This window comes from Schistosoma haematobium, chromosome ZW, assembly GCF_000699445.3.
Source record: "Schistosoma haematobium chromosome ZW, whole genome shotgun sequence".
NCBI lineage: Eukaryota > Metazoa > Platyhelminthes > Trematoda > Strigeidida > Schistosomatidae > Schistosoma > Schistosoma haematobium.
In genome coordinates, this window is record NC_067195.1 from 79,299,995 (window position 1) to 79,321,077 (window position 21,083).

A 21,083-nucleotide genomic window follows, 5' to 3' on the forward strand; every position below is an offset into this window, starting at 1 on the left:
CCAATAGTACTGTCAAATGCGCTAACACGATTTGTTATTTCTCTCCCACTCTGTTTTTAGTGCACGTCATAATACTACTTACTAATATTCAGTAAGTAATTTATTATCGACCATTTTGGAGAAAACATTCTTACAATATCTCTTTGTTGTTCCGTTGTATATCTAAATATTTACATCAACCTATAACAGCCAATTTATTTTTATGTTAACTGTATTTGTCTTCATATTAAACAGTAACTTTGTTTGTACTAATTTTGATGATTTGTATGCATAATACTCATTTCGATTGTTTATTGCCATTGTGTTATTGACACGGCAACTAACTATCACTTAGTTTATTGTGTTTTTCTGTAGAGAAATCGTATATGTAACTATTGTTAGAAGTATTTCATTTCTGGTTATAAATTGCATCACAGTGTCCATAGTAGGTACTTCACGAATTGAGGTTTCTCAATTCATTGCTTATATTGTTATTAGTAATAGTATCGTATTTGAAACAAATTTTGTATTTTGATTCCAGGACTTTCACATATTACAACACTATCATTTAGTCAAAAGAATCAAAGTAATTTAAAACATACAAAGCTACAATGTCAAAATTCACTAGAACTTATAGGGTGAGACTATAATTTATGGACGACCTTTGAGCGAAGCTGAAGTGATCTTAAGAATGGACATCTACTGATTAAGACTAAATGAGAATTATAAACCAGCTAGAATTTTGATTTACGGTTGATGGTCAAGATTAAAAATTAGATATAGGATTTTCATCACGAACTGATGTCAGCTATAATGCCAAAGCTCTATTTAGTCAAATGTATGAATGAATTTCGCGCCAAAATTCATTACTCGTTATCTTATATCTGGTTGGTTCGTCCATAAATTATAGTCTCGCCACTTATAGATTTTCACTTAACAGCATATTTTCAATTCAATAATAAAGACGAAAGAAGCTGCAAAAAAAATCATCAATCACCATTGACAGGTATAAGGCCACTGAAAGACGAAAATGTGTATCTCTAGTGTAAACGAAATATTTATCATCATTGAAAAGAAAGAGCTGGAAAGTGCCTAATATATAACCAACAGCTTCTTTGAGAGGACAAACTCACATTCTGCTGAAAGATATACGGATAGATCCAATCTGTATTGCATAAGCATTAGCTATGGGCGATATAAAGCCAGATATGTGTGTATATAAACAGTATGTAAATTCTTTATTTATTGTTATGACTCTGGTTTCCTATGCATTTCATTAGTTTCTACTTAGTTTTTTTCCCATCTTTCTGGAATCACGTTGGGTAAGATTATCAAAATTGCTTACCCCGATTAGTGTTTTTTTAGCAGGGTCGTTTTCCACGGAATGGGGTTGCTGACCCCATATCCAACCTTCCTCATTTAACAATACAAGGGACCGGCAGTAATCCTAGGAGAGCTAAAGGCAGAGTTGAAGAGGAAATTAGGGGACGGCGCTGGAGGTGGATAGGACATACATTATGGAAATCATCAAACTGTATCACGAAGCAAGCCCTAACATGAAATCCTGAAGGGAAAAGAAAAAATACAAAGACCAAAGAACACATGGTAGGGAATTAAAAGCAGACATCAAAAGAATGAATAGCGACTGGAAACAACCATAAAGGATTACCTAAGACAGAATTCGATGAAGAATCCTGGTCGACAATCTACGCTCCACGAGGAGTAACAGGTTTAAATAAGTAAGATTATCTAAGTACTGGAATTTGTCCTATCTAAAACCTTGAATATGTATTGCTGATTGAACCTAAAACTAACCAGTTATCTAGAATTACTTAGTTTGTAATAGTTTATTAACTGATAAAAAAATGATGAAAATGATCGTTTTATTCATTGTTTGCAGGTTATGAGCAGTGATTAGAAAAAAGCAATAGAACCGTAAAGAACCTGATAATCTGCACCCAGTCTACTTTCAAGTTTTCATGATTATAGTCTAAAACCAGATGTTACCAATCACCGTTGATAAGTGGGATAAATATTTGTGAACACAAAATCGATCCAAAACGCTAATGAGTCAATAGTTATGCCACTTTCTTAGTGTACTTATGTTCATCTTACACGACTACTTAAACGAAACCATTTGGTCATAAAACGGATAATTATTAAGGCATGTACTCTGACGACAATACTGTAATCTAAAATAGTAAGTTTTGGTTAGGTGTTTTGTTTATATTATATGACTGCCCCTTACAGCCAAACAAGTTGGTGAAGCTTAGTAAGTCCTTCTGGTGAGAAACGGGCAACATCGAAGCACAACACAACTACCGGGGCTAGAAAAGCTGTTTTTGCAATCCGTTGGAGTTTGTTCTTTGAAGAGCAACTCCGTGTGTTACATGTCCGCGTCGTGCCTCCTGGACAGTAGGACGAATGACTCATGAACTAACGTGAGCAGTAACCCGGGTGGTGGAGATCGGATTAATCGCCCACTTTTACCGGTACCCACAATCTGATTACGAAATTCACGGAGAAACACAGTACAATTACATTTGGATTGGAAAATGAAAAAAAATTATATGATTAACATTTTCAACACCCTTATGGTAAACGTCCAATCAAAACAAAATATGAATCACGTCTCTTTAAATAATATACCCTTATATATATACTATACTATACCATACTACTATATAAAATACTTACATGAATAACATGAGAAAACAACAACAATCTTTCCATCCAAACATTTTGTTCATAATTCACGCATAAATTTGGATAATAAATAAATGTTGCTTTCAATAGTCCAGTTAAAGCTTGAGTTGACCAAATTGTAATTTGGCCTAGATTAGATGAACTTGAAAAGATGACAAGTGGTCCAGCAGTAATATGAATCAAATTTTGTAAAGCAGATTGACAGTCATCGAATCTTGAACTAGATTTAAGTAAATTAAAGTAAAATAAGGATATAACAATTATTATGATTCTGAATACACACTATTTCACTTAGTAAACAATATATCATATCGAAACAGTGTTACTTAGTAAATGATAAATATTATCCAGTGAATATTGCATATGTCATATAAGTACTGTTGAGAAATCAAATTGATCTTAGATACAATAAGTACAAATGACTATTCAATGTTAAAATGCAAAATTAATTAACTCTAAATAAACATGATCATATAAACAGATATATAAAATTAACGAAAACCAGCTAAACTACTCTTAAAACCTTATGAGTAGTAAAGTATATATATATAATTTAATGAGCTTCGAGGGTGTTTCACATTTTACTGCATGACAGAACATTGATCATCATGCCATATGGTCAATTGATTAAGGTTAAGAATGGTGACCCATTCACTTCAATTCAAACGGTATATATACATATATATGATATTTAGTTGACGAATAACTTAAGCACACTTCCATTTTCTTGAATCCACTAATCTTAAGCTCCATACATCATAATTCTAAAATGCTTTTCTCTCGATTTCAATGATCATGATGAATTTATCATTTTTCATTTCGTTGAAATCTACATGAAGATCTGTTCAAATGGAAGTTCATGGTCATCACAGATGAATATCAGATAATTAAAATAACCTATTATGTTATTGAATACAAAATGAAAATAATTTTCAACGAAGAAAATTTTCTTTTCAACGAGCTCGTTTATTTTGTATTCAAAAACGGTACATCCAATCATTTATCCTTCTTTAGCCCTAATTCCCTTTTGTAGTATGTCTTGTTTCCTAATCCGTGTTTTGTAAATTTAAACCGTGGTCAGTCATTATCATCCTTTAACAATACTTCATGATTATTATTATGACTTTTATGTTTTTCGTTGTTTTTTCATTTCTGTCAAGCGGACAATGCGCAAGGTTTGAAGCAGTTACGAGTTCACCTAGTCTACGAACGGAACAAAGACCCAGTGACAAAAGACCAATAAACTAGCTATTCGATGCGTCCCAGCCCCGCTAACTAGAGGAAGAAGTCCAAGCTTGAAATGGGGAAGTATATTCCGCAAACAACCAGAAGCACGAGCGATAACAACAGACGCAAATCAAAACGTATATATACAGCACAAAACAGTCCTTCAGGAGAGTTACAAAATAGCATACTAAAAGACACAACGGACCAATGGCATTTAAGATTCTCCCAAGTGGGTAATACGATATGAAGGTGAAAAGAGCGCTTTTAGCGCTAAAACAAAGAAATTCAAATTTTAAAAATAAATTTACAAAATTAGGTCTTTTTCCGAGTGAGTTCTGAGGATCTAACGTTTCGCAACACAATTATCCTTCATTATTTTCATCCTTCTATTCTTCTCTAATACCTTGATTATGACATAACCTCATTGGATAGTTGGTGTCTTGAATCGCTTTATGATGCAATCTTTTCTATTCTTCTATAAACAGATATTTACCATACAATTACATTGCTGAATTCCCTTTATTTTTCGTTAGATATCAGTTGATGTATTACTGAAAACCTACAAGACTAAAGAACTATTTTATTCAAATGTCGAAAGCCTCATATTATAATTCTTACAAAAATATATATATTTAGTGAAAAGTTAATCTGATAATCAAGTCTGAACTATTAATGACTAGTAAATAGGTTTTTTCTTTAAAACAAAACAAAATCATTATCTTGTTTATTGTTTACCACTAATATAGATTGAATAAGTTCTGTTAATTATTTTACTTTCTTTGAATATTACTACTCAATTATCTTAATCAGTAGAGGGTATACATAATGAATTACAACAGAGGCTTTACCTTATTCAATGTATTTTCATAAACAATAATCTCATAAACATTTAGTATTAATATATCATAACCAATAAATAATGAGAGTGATTACATGTTTTCAAGTTATATAATGGGAAAAATTAAGTGAGAAAAAAAGAAAAGAAAAAGAAGAGAATGACACAATATAACAATTGATGGTGTTTTTTATACATCAGTCCCATTCATAAATCATCTATCTATTTATCCTCATTAATGAAATAGGTATATATATATTGAGTTTGCTTATATAGATACAAATAACTTAGATGAAATCTATGTATTACCACTTAGTTACACATTAGTTATATCTATATTTATTTTATAGAAAAAGTCCATTAAAATGAACCCATAAACTATATTTATTATATAATCTTATCGTCAACTTATCTCTATGAATCTCAAAAATCTAAATTCATAAGTAAAAAGTTTAATATAGAAGAATTTGTGGAGAATATAGAATTAATTCATTATTTGAATTCAGATTAATATTAGCATGGAGGAAGTATGAAAAAAGACTATTTAATCAGAATATGAGACTCGTCAGTAATTTGCATCCATAACCATACATTTGAGAATCTAATACAGAAACAATCAATTTTGCGCGAGAACGCTTAACTTCCAGATCATAGAACAAGCATTCAGTGATGTATATATTATCTAAATTTAATCAATTTACGACATTGAGCGAACATCTATCATTCTTAAAAGTATGGTGTACGGAGCCTAAGATCAATGTACTACTTTTGAAAAAGGCAACAGTATATTTACGACATTGATGGACCAAACAGTATATATATATTCACAATTGATTGATCACTGGGTGGTGATCAATCTCATGCTTGTCTAGTCCCTATTAGTGCAGATCGAATGCTATCGATCATGTTGCAATGTGGCCACCAGTCTAGGTGACTCGACACTGCGGGCACTATGTATTGAGATTAGACGGTGGTTGGAGGTAGTCAACAGGAAACCCTGGACCCGGGTTTCGTGCAGCATTACTGTATCACTGATTGACTAAGTTTAGAAATGTGAATTGTTGAATATATAAAATAATTACACTAATCATGAGATTTGAAGATGTGAGACTTGATTCATGGTTGAATCATGAATATGTACAGGTGAGAAGTACCGAAAATTGTTATTACACTGCGTTTTTAGATTAGAAAAGATGAACTACGATTACATCCGATAGAAAACCATTAGAAATAAAGACACCGATAATGGAAATTCAATGCTTTTGAACATTCAGATTGTTCATTATTATAAAGATTCGCATTTCCACACAGAAAATATATTTTAATTTCAATAGTTCAGATTATTGGTCAATTGAAGTTAGACCTTTATGGAAAACCTGGAAGCACTGGACGGCCGTTTCGCCCCCATTTAGCGTATACTTCATGAACAGAACTTTTTCCACTATTTTTTTGTTAAAGTTTATTAAAACGCAAATGGTTGTGTAATAATGATTTTGTTGTATTTCATTAGCTTAGAAAAACAGAAAGGGAAATAAAAACCACACGTTGTTTATTCTTCCTCTTGACTGTAGCTGCTACATCAACATGTTGGTCGGTCTTTCATATGTTCATGATTCAGTTGAGCTATATTTGCTGGGACATATATTCTTTTAGGTTCTACCACACCAACTAGGTAGGTTGGAGAGTTGTAGGACTAAAATTAGTAAACCCTAATTGCAAAGTTGTCGTACTGCCAACTGTATAAGTGTTTCGACGGTAAGGTAAGCAACAGTCAATCAGTCAGTAACAACGTAGAACTTCGTACGTACGTACATCAGTTCGACTTGTTATACCATATTAGCACAGAGATGCAGTTGACGATTCAAATCCCGTATTGGTAAAGGTAGTAAGAGTATAAGCAGTAATCGGGAAGATTAAGGTTTGAAGATGTTATTCAAGGAGTATAACCCAGTGAAATAAGTTTGGAAAAAAGAAAAAGGGACATGAAGGTACCCAATATCTACAGTAATTCTGCGTTTCAACAACAGACAAATTGGTTGAATAAAAGGCAATGTTTAAAAATAGCATAACTCAACTTGTAACACGGTAAAAACATGAAATTACAAGGCCTGCTAATCTAAAATTGCTCGAAGAAATGCCATATTTGATCAGCCTTAAGCAAATGTCCTTTGAGTAATAAGACCAATCTTCCAAGTCATCAAGACCACTTCTTATCAAATTTCCTTTTCCAAGTCTCTCAAAAAAACCATTTTCTCTTGCGAATTGACCAATCTGAAGTGAGATTCATACATCATTATCGAATTCATTTATTACGTTATATTAATGACAAACTGTTATTTAAAATAATTGATACTAAATCGTACAGTAGATCTGATTTTAGTAAACTCACCTAATTTCTTATTATTAAAATAACTTATATAAATATGATATCCATAAACAATTATAAAATCTATATGTAGTCATGCCGCCAAATGCCCTGGTACGGCCGAGAGTGGGGAGAGTCCGCTCTCCCTCTCGAAATAATCTCACATGACCACGCGTATATAGCATCTGCCAGGGAAGTCCTACTCACTGCCTTCTCGTGGCAGGGGTGTTGTTTACGAAATTGAGAGGACGAAAAGCGAAAGCGAATGTCCGGCGCTTTAACCGGATCCCAAACCAAATCAATGGTGCACATGAGCTCCAGTATCCTGAAGGAACAAATAGCGTATGAACCGGCTTCCATGGGACTGCATCTCCTTACGATGCTCCACTGCCTTGTGGATCAGACCTTCAGGTCGAAGGCTCGGGGAGTGACCCCCTAAGAAAACCACCTGCTTCGGTTTGGGCACCCGGGCAGTATCACAGCTCTCACACATATCGAATGAGATTTGTTTGGCGCATATGTATTTGATGCCTCCTTGTACCAACATCTTTGTGTTAAAATAAATAAATAAATAAACAATACAAGTTGGAATAAGTCGACATAGGAACATATAAAAACAACATATATAGATGTGCTTATTTTGATGAGGCTTATTATTTACTTTTGTCTAGTAATCAATCAGTATCATTTACTAAGTGTAATTCTTTCAAATACAAGGTTTATCGAATAAATATTCAATAAGAAGAAGAAATCAACTTTGCACCTGATCACCACTTAGCATTAACAATTACTATGTTAGATACATGTGATAATAAATATTATAAATATGTAATAGAATTATTATTTTTTTTAAAATTTAAATTTGGCGAACCTTTAACACAGACATGAAATTATCACATACACTTAGTGATTAAAACAACAACAACAAGAATAATAATAACAACAACGAAAAAATTCTTTTTCATTTACATGATAACAGCTTATTTCAAGCATAAAATGTAGTTTTTTATCGTGTTCGAAACAAAAAAAGCAGAAGAGAAAAGAAAAGAAAAAAAGAGAAAAGCAAACATTTACATTTATAGTTTGGAATGTTTAAAATGATTCAATATTTTAATGAAACGAATGAACAATGATTAATGATAATGAAAATATGAATTAATATCTTAGATTTTTAGAGAAAGAGAAATAAAATATACTGGAAGAAGAAAAAAAACATGAAAATTACATTTGTATATAAGAGACAAACTCTATTTGTATTGGGATAGGGGGTAAAAAAAAAATAAGCAGGACGTGAAAACATTCCATAGATACACAGAAGAATTACATATAGGATAAACATAATGTCAAGATATATATATATATATATATTCACTGTTTGTTATATCTTTATTGGTTATGTATGGAATGTATAAACATATTGAGACTGAAACATATGTGCATAGCTTTAACATGCCTATTTTTAGGTCAACAGTTAAAAATAACAATTATTTAATGATATAATATTTTTTTCTCTACAGTTTGTTACTAACCTGGTATTAATATTCATTTTATGATGAGTGTCAACAATAGAGAATAATAAACAAAAAAACCCACCGATTTATTTGGTTATAAGTTGAATAATATTAGTTTGAAAAAAAGTAGTACAAATAAGTAGTATATAGCTTATTAAATCAATTTAAAATTATGAAGAGTAAAAGAATCACTAGACTAATGAAAATAAAAAAAAGGTTAATCATTGAGAATATGGTTTGAAAAGATATAATGAAAGAGTATGAATGAAAAAAATAATAGAACTCAAGAAATGCATAGAGTTAAACAATGAATGAATGAATGTACATCAATGTGACCGATTTCAAACCATTTTGCTTAACGTAACCAACTACACATCGAGAACATCATAAGCAATAGTGGGGTTAGACGCAAGGTATTAGGGAATGATGGTTAATCAGTTGATCAGGTTGTGAATCTTCACAGACTAAGATGGTTAGGCAACGTGCTGCGTATACCTCAACACCGATTAACATGACGCGCAATGCTAACCGGTGTTGGGGATGGTTGGAAGAAAGTTAGGGTGGTCAAACTAAGATGTGACGTCAGTCCATAAAGTCACTATCTTCTGGTCTGAGACATGTTGGTAGATGCAGACTACTTGGTTGGGGTCCGCGTGACTATCGTAACCAATGGTTGGAGACACTGTGTGACATGGCTCAGAATCCATCACAATGGCGTCGGTGTATACACTCTCTGTCTTCTCTCAAACTAAGAGATTAAAATGACTTCAAATCTTTCTTTCTATGAACTAATTCTTCCTTCCTGTACCGTGTCCCTATATGCAATCTTTCTTTTATATATTACCATCACTGAACTAGCTACTTCAATGAATTCGGTGTTCATCTTGCTGTGCTAATGATATGTGGCAACTTGGACCAATGCATGTATGTGCCTGGTCCTCTGTTGTGGTTGACTGACTGATTAAAGGATGCTAACTACGTGGTCTGCACGTAGCGATACAACCCAGTTCATCAGTTAATGACTTTATGGACGGATAATTTCTAGAATCATCCCATTCAGACCAGTCGGCAATCAACAGATATATCCAGTTCATCAACCCAAACCAGAAAGTCAACAAGAATAAAAGAGCAAATTAAATTAACGAAATATGCGGGGACAGACAACCATAGACAGGAACATCAGAACGGAGTGATTTGGTATTTGTAGGATAATTTCAAAAAGAAACTCGCTTACAACTGAAGGAAACGTTGAAGGTTTTATACAGAACAACACTGTGAGCCGTCCAGTTTAAAATATGCAAAACCACCGACAATATATTTATTTTCTCATAACTAGTGCTAAGAGATGAATACTGACTTTTAAATGTAACCGATCTCATTGAATTGTGGAGTCATTGATTTAGTAATTACATTTTCACGAGTTCAAACTGCATTCTACACAAATAAATTCAAGTAATCAAAGTATGTTAATAGAACATGAACGAATTGATACTACCTAAGTTAGAGTTGAAAAGTGTGTATGCTACTTTTTGCAAAGTGAACAATTCATAATTTTGAGTTTTCTGATTTTCATTTTCATATTTTACCAAGATGAAGATTAGATTAATTTCTAAAACTATAGAAATATAGAAAGCCAACATGATGTGTACATTATACAAATTTCCAGAGTTATCTGCCTCTAAATAAGAAGAGGAATTCAATCCACTCTCTATTCTTGAAATCCAAACGAATATTCACAAATTATACAATTGATGGTGGGTTGGATAAAATTCGACAAACAATTTTAGAAAATCGTTTGCTTCCCGACTAGCTTCGATAATTTTATTTAATGATGTCACAATTCTATTTTCTTACAGACTATTACATGTCATACAAAGTACCTATAAATATGATTGTATAGCTCAAGAAGATGATACTGTCGTAAAGAAGATTCTTTTCATTGTTTTAAAAACATATCATTTTTTTATAACTTGACATTTTACGTTGATTAGTCAGTTACTCAATTCATTACCTACATTTCAGTTTGGCCTTGTGGAGATTATTGATTTCGATTAAGATCACAAACCGATTACTTATGAATATTATAAACATTTTGGAACGAACTCTTACATTATCATTATTTTCAATGGTTAAGATCATGAGTCAGTTGAAGCTAGACCACCATAGAAAACCTGGAAGCATTGGACGGCCGTTTCGTCCTATTGTGGGACTCCTCAGCAGTGTGCATCCACGACCTCGCCCCCTTCGAGATTAGAACCCAGGACCTACTGGTTTCGCACGCGAGCACTTAACCACTAGACCACTGAGCTAGTCGGCATCCAACAGTGTTAATGTCTAACTGCAACTAATCCACGAAATTGAGCGACACATCCATCATTGTCTTCAGTGAGTAACTATCTCACAACAGACCTGGTTGAACTCCACTGTTCACTACTTCTCACTAGAACTCCAGGATATGCCTCGTGAAGCCAGTCACTAGTGAGCATATGATGATTAATATCAGATGGGTTTTGTGGATATTATAGTAATTTCAAGTGACTCATGATCGTAACCATTGAAATTACTATAGTATCCACAAAACCCATCTGATATTATCATTATTATTATCATATGATAAAATGGTTTTTTTCGGGAAATCGACAAAAAAAAACAAAATATTACTCACTATTTAGTTTTATATCCAGCAAGTATACATATGTTTGTCAATACTATCATAGCAATTTCTTGAAAATATGGATCACCATAACCAGTGGGTATTATTTCTATTAGGCATTTAAGAAATTCTTGACTTTTAGCAAGTTGATACCAATAAACTGGAATTTCACAGAAAAAAACAACAATAATAATATGATTGTTACTAATGGATGTTGACAAGATTGTGGAATTTAAATTTTCCATATTATGGACTGATTTTGTTTAGACAACCATTGAAGACTATAAAGTACTAGAAAGGTGTTTTGTTTTATTATGAAACTTTTCAAGAATGTACATCTACAACCCCATTTGGGGTCGAACCTAGGACCTACAGACCTCACAATGAGAGGTTAACCTTCAGATAAACGAGTAAGATTCCAATGGTTCCTATTTTAATTTCGACTGCTTGCATGATCGTGGGTTCGGATTTATGAGGAATTTCATTCTAAGACAGGACAGGTATCTAGTGCATCTTGGATCTCAGTGGTTGACTATCGCAAATCAGTCTGTAATAGACGACTTTAGAAATAATACAGTGGTTTGTTTTTATTTAGAAATGATTATTTTGAAAGTTCGTTTCTATTACTTGGAAAATAATTTAGAATTTAAGGGATATTGAACAATAATATAACGCGTCTTTAACAAGTTCATAAACCCGCCACACCCACTTCAGTCTGGACAACTGAGTAGAATCATTAAACTTCACACTTAGGGTATGCCCTATACTCAAATATCTGCTGTATGAATTAAATTAAACTTAATCCGAAAAAACAAATGAACATCAGATGATAAAACTAGGATTACAGAAGCAAAGAATAAACCTAATCAACAAATTGTTCTTTTATCCTTTACTTTCCCGAACAAGGGGATTAAAACATGATTTATTCAAGAAACGAAATAATTAAAATTGGAAATCAATTTTAGATTGTGATATTTTTCTTAGTGACTTCATATTTATAGTTTTTCATTTATTTATACGAACACAAAAGCATTGGTAGAAATAAGCACCAAATACGTACGCACCATTAGATTTGTATGAGAGCTAGAATACTGGCCGGCTGCCCCAACCGAAACAGGTGATTTCCTTAGGGGCCAGTACCCGAACCTTTGACCCAGAGGTCTAATCCACAGGGCAGTGGAGAGACGTAAGGAGATGTAGTCTCATGGTAATTCATTTATTTGTTTTCTCAGAAATGATTATTTTAAATGTAAGGATTTTATTGTCTATATGAACAACATCATTAGCTCTCGTTTCACGTATAAGTAAACTACTGAATTACTTTAATCTAGTTAACAATGACGATTTTGTTTTATGAATAGTTGTCTTTGAAGGTTTTACTAGTGTCATTTATTACTTTATGTTTGTTGACTCGCTTGTTTGATTAACGGTCTACATTTTCAGTATGGTTTGGTAAATAACAAATAATTCGTGTCTATTAGTTAGTTTAGTAGGTGTTTTTTTATTACATATCTCTTCTAATTGTAAAAGTGCTTACCAAGTTCAAATTGATAACCTTTATATATATATATATATATATATATATATATATATATATATATATATACTGTTCCGCTTAGTCACACAGTATACAAACGATTGTCTACTGTAATCCAGTCTAAGTGAGCTAGTTCTGCCCTAAGACTCAGTACTATACCTACACCAGCAAGGCCACAGGAAGCAGAATCAGGGCTTTCGGATGCACGAAGCGTGAATCGAGATGGTTCTTTATTTTGATATGGTGAGGTCAAATGAATGACGTTACTCGGATCCTGTATGCGCGTTTCAAAAACGCAACACACATCGATGGCGCGAGATTCTAAAGTCCTATCTAAGGAAACCTATCGTCTTATTTGGCAGTGTTCGAATGTTAAAAACTCCTACATACAGTTCAGAGCGTGGTTTCGGGAGACCAGGAATAACGTCCCGTGTACTCGAATCGTTCGCATTAGCAGCGCGAGATGATAAAGGAACGTGAGAAGGGTTAGTCGTGGAGATAAGAGAGTTATTGGAGTGTGTAAAAAGGATGGATCTCCCGACCGTTGTCGCTACCTTAACATGGTAGTCGGGCTTGCTTATCATGATGAACCAATCGACCTATATTGGCTGGAACAGTCGTTCCTCAAGGTTCTACCATGCCAGACAGGTCGGTTGACGAGCAACAAGACTAAAAGCAGCAAACACAAGGTCTAAGGGCGAAGTCGCACTGTACAGAGGTGTGACAGCATTAGAGTGTTTCCTTCAGACAACCAGCATAACAGCGATGCTGCTTTCCCACAGGGAGGGGTAGGTTTAGAAAAGGTCGACCTTAAAAATACACACCTCGCCTTATCCCACGGATATCCGTTCCCGTCGGTAAGATCTCAACAAGTACGGAGCTAACACGAAAATTACCCAAGACCACCTTTAATCCAATTCCCTATTCAGGTTCCTCTAGACAACCCTTCCACAGTGTGGGCAACCGGCAAGTGATAACCGCTCTCATACTTCCAACAGCATTCATGACCATTAGGAAGGATTTGATCGTGACCAACTTGATCTCGTGCGCTGTTACGGGCATAAGGAATGATGCCGATTTCTGGCAACCCACACCGTGGAAGGGTGTTTCTTGAAAAACCTGGAAAAGAATTCGGATTAGTGTTGGTCTTAACGACCTTGGAGGATGACCGCAAAACCCAAGGGACAACTGCTTGAGGCCGGACGCACACGGCCTTTTCGTGAGAAGTATTGAACCTGTTACTCCGTTCTTCAAAAGGCCTTACTGCCGGAGGCGGAAAGCCGTGAGGTAAGGTGGGGTGTGACATTTTTAGGGTCGATCTTTTCTTACCCCTTCCTTCCTTGTGAAAAGGCAGCATCGCTGAAGATGCTGGTTATCCAAGAGAAAGACCTTACTGTTGTCACACCTATCTACAGTCAGCAGTACGACTTCGCACTTAGACCTTGAGGTGCTGCTTTTAGTCTTACCGTTCTCCAATCGACCTGCCTGGCATGGTATAACCTACGGGAATATATGTCCCAGACAATATAGCTCGGTTGAGTCATCACGATAGACAAGCCCGACCACCACATCAAGGTGGCAGCTATGGTCAGGCAGTAGTAATTAAAACTTTAGAATAGCATGATAAAACTTTTGGCAACTGTTCACATCAAAACAATCACTTCTAAATGAAACATCTAATTACATCTTGTTAATGATAAACAATGAATTTTAAGACTTAAACATTATTCTATAACATTGTGTTGCGTGCTACTTATATTGACATAAGATCAAGAAAGGAAGAACGGGAATAGAAAGCAATTAGTATAGAAATGCAAGAACAATGAAGTTCGAGACAATTATTGAACATTTTGCAAATTGAGTATTATAGTATGGTTTTTCTATTTTACCAGGTAACTCTGTAATGTTGTGTCGAACATAATTCGGTTGTCCACACTACAACATGACTTCTTAACTGACGTTAATCATTTTAGGAAAAAACAAAACGTAAAGAGTAAACTAAATTAAAATTCAAAACAAAATAAGAATCTTCTTTTCTTTTTCACTTTTACCTCTATATTTGATACCAGAGATTAATTGATATTTACTTTGATCAGTTATTAATAAACATTGATTGATACATTTCAACGTATCAGTGTTTATGATAACATGTTTACTATAATCATAATAATTCATATCATTTTCATGATCCAATGAAAATGTCATTGATTCAAAATTATGTAATTGTGAATATGTTATTGATGAATGAAATGATAAATCTTTTATGAAATTATTATTCTCTTTGTATATTTTATTGTTGAATATAGTTTTTAATTTGATTCTGTAAATATATTCAGAGAATGAAAGACGATCATAGAAATTAGGCATTATTGTTGAAGAAAATATCGACTCAATATAAGATCATTTATGTTATCTGAAAATTAAAAAAACAATGATTTCTATTACGAATTGATATTAATTAGATAAGTATTGCAAACATATAATTGTATCAGCCTCGTGGCTTCCGAAGGGACTCGGCTTTCACTATGAGGTGTCATAACCCTTCTAAATAAAGATCTTTTGACTCCCAGGGGAGAGTTTAAGTGGTTTGAATAATTTTTTTCTGGTTAGCGCTTCTTTAGCGAGTTAGTTTTCTACGGGATGGGGTCGCTAACCCCATGACCCAAAACAGTTCTATTGTATGGGGCGGAAACCTGGAAAACCACAAAAGCCATCATTCAGAATACACAAGTGTTTAATAACAGTTGTTTACGCAAAATAATTCGGATCCGTTGGACAGACACTATCAGCAACAACCTACAATGAGAGAGAACAAACCAGATCCCTGTGGAGGAAGAAGTGCTGGAAGTGGATAGGGCATATATTGAGGAAAGCAACCAACTATGTCACAAGGCAAGTCCTCACATGGAATATTCAAGGACAAAGGAAAAGTGGAAGACCGAAGAACACATTACGTCGAGAAATGGAGACAGACATGAGAAAAATGAACAAAAATTGGATAGGACTGGAAAAGGCCCAGGACAGAGTGGGTTGGAGAATGCTGGTCGGCGGCCTATGCTCCATTGGGAGTAACAGGCGTAAGTAAGTACCTTCTTATTCAAGATATGATGAAATTTGTCAGCTAAAAACATCGGATAGAAAGGAAGAAAATTTGCATTGAACTTAATCTTGCTGATGAATACATGATCAGATATCAGTCAGTCAGTCAGTCAGCTACAATGTAGGAACAGGCACATTTATGCATCGGTCCAAGTTGTCATATCTCATTAACACAACAAGATGGACACTGGATTCATAAAAGTAGTGAATTCAGAGGTGGTAATATGTAAAAGAAAGATTGCATATAAGGATATAGTACAGGAAGAAAGAATTAGTTCGTAGAAAGAAAGATATGAAGCGATTTTAATCTCTTAGTTTAAGGGAAGGTAGAGAGTGTATACACCTACGCCATTGTGATCGATTCTGAGCCATGTCACACAGAGTCTCCAACCATTGGTTACGATAGTCACGCGGACCCCAACCAAGTAGTCTGCATCTACCAACATGGCTCAGACTACAAGTTAGTGTCTTCAAGCACTGATGCCACGTTTTGGTTTGGCCGTCCCTAACTTTCTTCCAACCATCCCCAACACCGGTTAGCATTGCGCGTCGTGGTAATCGGTGTTCGGGCATACGTAACACGGGGCCCAACCATCTCAGTCGATGAAGATTCACAACCTCATCAACTGATTTACCAATGATCAGATATCGGCGTTTGTTATAATTTACTTCTAAGTAAGGTTACTGAAAAATTTGTATAATTTCGTGATTTTATACACAAATTAATAATTTACCTGGTAAACCATTTAAAAGTAGGTGAGTTGTTTACATGTTTAGTTATCATTAAATTGGAATAATATTTAAGGTAAATGAATGTTGAGTGTAATCTAATCTTAATTACAATAGTCAATTCTTCTTGGAAAGATTTAACTCAACTCCACATTCCATTTGTTAAACTAATGATAGTTGGATGCGTTGTCAAAACATTCATAAATAAAGTTTACATATTACAAAAAAACAACCCCCTATTAATTGTATTCACCAACTACAAGTTAGCACCAACTGATATGAAAAATAAATAAATCCAGTTGAACGATATTCTGGCGTATAAACAAACAGGTTGTTGATCCAAACATCAATAAGAATGACATAATTATAGGAATATTTAAGTAGTATAAAGTAAATTTTTAAAAAAGAAATGATGTTGATTTGTATATTTCAATGGTCTAATGGTTAAGCGCTCGCGCGCAAGACTGATAGGTTCTGGGTTCGAACCTCGCGGGGGGCGGGATTGTGGATGCGCACTGATGAGGAGTCCCATGCTAGGACGGAACGGCCGTCCAATGCTTCCAGGATTTTCATGGTGGTCTAGCTTCAACTGACTCTTAATTTCAACTAGTGATATTTCAATAATAGTTTTATTATTTAGCATTCCAAGCAAAAGAAAGAAAATAATAGTAAATCAATTTATTTCAGGCGAAAGATTAATTCGAGAGCTAAATCAAATTAAGATGAATAAATTACTAAGAACATAAGAGAATCATCTAAATAATATATCCACCTGTTCCTAATAAATTTGGTAAAGTAATCTGAATAGTGATGATATAAACCATAAACTTTAAAAGCCGATAAAGATCAACAACTGGTTAATTAGAATTCAAATATCTTTTCTGTTATCAAACAGTAATGTCATATTGTTGATAGTTTCTTAGAAGAAAGAGTGAAACATTATCACAAGATCCCTTTATTTTATAAAGCCATATGTGGTAAAAAAAAAATAGTATCACTTTAATGCACAGATCAAAGAGATAAATGAAATCCATAAGGAAACTTTAGTTGACAAAGTAACAAAGTCTTGGATTGAATTATTACCATATTAGCTGATGATAAGAACAGGTTCATATATTTATTTATTCCAGTGAAATATGTTAATAAATACCACCAAATTGATAATACATTATTTGGACGAATTGGTTGAATGAATACGATTAAATATATATAAAATTAAGATAAACGAGTTATCATCAAAGCTAATTAGTTACTAAACATTATTGACACTAAACAGTTGAACAGGCAGAAAAACAACAGTAAACATTTGACTGTGTTTTACGGAATCATTTTTGTTGTGATTTCTTTATTTTCTTAACAAATGGTAGTTTCAATGTGTAAAAATAACCTCATTAACCCTTTCCCACTGACTGTTTATCTTTTGATTAAGTTCGACATTTTTGTTGTGTTCAAAGGTCAGAATTATTGCCACATAAACAGAATCGATTTATTGCAAGTTCAGTTCGAGTTTTTTTTTCGTGACTTGACTACTTGCTTTTTCATCACTAAAGAGATTATTGTGAAAGTGTTGTACGTTAATCATCCGATCTATTTGGTTCGCGTAAATCCCGTTTCGTATAAAGATTTTTTAATGATTCGTATTCGGAATTACTGTAAGACAAAACCAGGTGAAAAATCTACAATAATGAATTCATTAACTCAGAATAGATGTATTCCAATTGCCTTTCTTAGTTAACTACTTTATCTTCTTTCTGATTTAAGGAAAACAACCTATATAAGATCTTAAACTATGACAAAACAACTATCTTATGTTCCCATGAAAACTTGATACATTTCTACAACACTATCATTTAGTTTGTATACAAAAATAAATACATTTCTTACAAGATTGTAAACATTACAAAGAGAGAGAAAGAGAGACAGAAGTTAATTTATATTCATAGATGAATAAACAATATCACAGGACATAAAATAATAAATAAAACTAACCTTACATGATACACTATAAAATAAAATTGAAAAGTTCTTTTAATTACAACCTAACATAGTAAAGTCTGATAGAGGTTACCAACAGAATCCAGGATACGTTTTTCATCCTAACTCAAATTTATCCATTGAACTTACCGACATCCTAATATTGAGGTGAATATTGACAGTCGAAGCAAGTACCTTACACTTCAAATGTTAATATGCTATCAAGTGAACTATTGAATCTATCAAGCCAACAGTTTGGATAACAGCTATGAATTTATTTAGTGAGGGTTAGTATTTTCTCATTGTTGATATTAAGGACTTCAATTAATTAGTCAACATCACCACCAAGATGTGGGTATATCCATCTGGTGAGTCATAGATGGGACGAAATGTGAGTTCTAGATTCAACTGCTGATCACCATCCTAGTTTATCAAGAACTTATGATAAATTGACACTATGGGGTTATTTGCTCATGATCCATGTATAACAAAAAAGACTGATTAAATCTAGACAGTAACGTCAACAACGAAAAATAGAGAGACCAACCGATAGTTTCCCATTACACGTAGAAAAGTGTAGAGAAGTGAATAGAAGATTCAGTATACTCAAAATATTAAGTATTTATAATTATGTTGGGCATCCAACCCTTATACACATTTAATATTATCTAGACCATTAGATCAGAATAATATCTAAGGCTTTGAAAAGCAACCTACAGCAAGCACTAGATCTATGTTTCTCGTGTTATCAAGATTGAAATCGCGAAGTGATTTCAGCCAGGAATACAAATACTAACTGAAGTTAGAAATGGTGACTATCAAATCCTAATTTATAGGCTGAATGGTATTATACTCGCTAAATAATATAAATATCATGTAAGATATTGGTAAGTGTGAGTTGGCATTTGACCCTAAAATGCCCTGGTATGTTCGAGGGTGTGGAAAGAACACTCTCCCTCTACAAATGCTCTCATATGGATACGCATATAAAGCCACTACCAAGAAGGTTCCACTTACACCCTTCTCAAACACAGCTCTTTTTTACGAAACTGAGAAGACAAAAAGCGAATGTTCAGTGCTTGAATCGGGTTGGTGGGTACGGAACAATTACCAAGAGGAGTTGGAAAACCCTAATCCAAAACCAATGCTCAACATGGGCTACAAGGTCCTGGTCCTGAGGAACTAAATGGAATATGAACCTACTCTTGGTTACCACTTTCTTCCATGAGATCGCATCGCCTAACGTTGCTCTGGCGCCTTGTGAAGTTAGGCTTTAGATCAAAGACTTGCGGAGTAAACTCCCAAGAACAACACCTGATTCGGTTTGGGTACCTGGAGAGAATCCCAGCCCAAACACAAATTAAATGATAACAGCATTGTGTGATATATATATATATATTTTAGAGCTTCTTCGTATCAGTGTTTCAACAAATAATAAATAAATAAATATGAAGCAACTATTCAGTGCTTCATAGTTAGTTATCATCAATAGATAGACAAGAAAAGAACTATTATTACATATTATTAGCAGTAGATTAATAAGCCAATATTATAAGATCAGACGGTTTTTCACACAAATTATAGTGACTATCAATGACTATCGAAAACCAACGTAAAATTTAATAGAAAGAATAATTAGCAACAATGAATTATGATTTTACTTTCGAAAATTAAACAAGGTGTCAGTCAGTCGATTAATTATCACTACATTTTCAATGTATAATTTGACGAGTTATACAATTAATATTAATTAACAGTTTACAGGAGAAACAATGCTCAATGATAATTACCATCAGTAATAATAAATGAGTTAAAAAAAGCAACGAGATAAGTTAAGAGAACATTTGGGAATAAAAGAGAATCTAATATGTTTTCTTTCTTTATCAATTGTATATAGTGTGATTTAAAATGGTGAAGAATGTGAAGTTTTTGATAGAGTTTTGTTCTCTGAGTTGGATGGTTTGGTCGTGAAGCTTTCGTTGTTCTTCTGAATGGCATCATCAGCACAAATTTCAGGTAAAAGTAAAGTATTCGAATTTCTTCATATGTGGTTAATAGCTCGTTCTGAAGTTTGTGCTGATGATGTCGTTTAGAAAAACGATGAAAGTTCCACGATCAAACCATCCAGCTCAGAAAACATAACTCCATCAAAATCGTCCACCTGAGCTACATCTGAATGTGAAGTTTGATCTACACAATTAACTAACACTAACATCTCATTAGATTTGAATAAAATACTATATTCAATTTAATAATCGGAAAGGAATAAGAATTCATTTTCCTTGTTTTAAACACCTTAGTATAGCAAATCTACAACTTCAATTATTCTGAAGACTGGAAGCGATCAAGTCAAATACTTTATCATATGACCGATGAGTAGGAATTCAGTAATATAGATTTCGTTATTCCAAGAAAATTCTTAATTTGGCGTAAATATTAAAAGGTGTACTTAGTAGCCATCTATCTAT

The 21,083-nt window shown here is 33.7% G+C and overlaps 1 protein-coding gene across 1 annotated transcript in view; it reads right to left on the minus strand.

Annotated features, from left to right (window-relative positions):
- Positions 1–21,083, minus strand: part of MS3_00004477 (uncharacterized protein) — a gene marked incomplete at its 3' end in the record, with an annotated part of 41,100 nt that overhangs the window by 4,777 nt on the left and 15,240 nt on the right. Inside the window, exons 2-4 of the mRNA XM_012936602.2 lie at positions 14,865–15,226; positions 11,289–11,436; positions 2,677–2,905 (exon numbers count right to left, since the gene is read on the minus strand). Coding sequence (XP_012792056.2) covers positions 2,677–2,905; positions 11,289–11,436; positions 14,865–15,180 — 693 coding nt within the window. The 5' untranslated portion in view covers positions 15,181–15,226. The remainder of the gene's footprint in view (positions 1–2,676; positions 2,906–11,288; positions 11,437–14,864; positions 15,227–21,083) is intronic.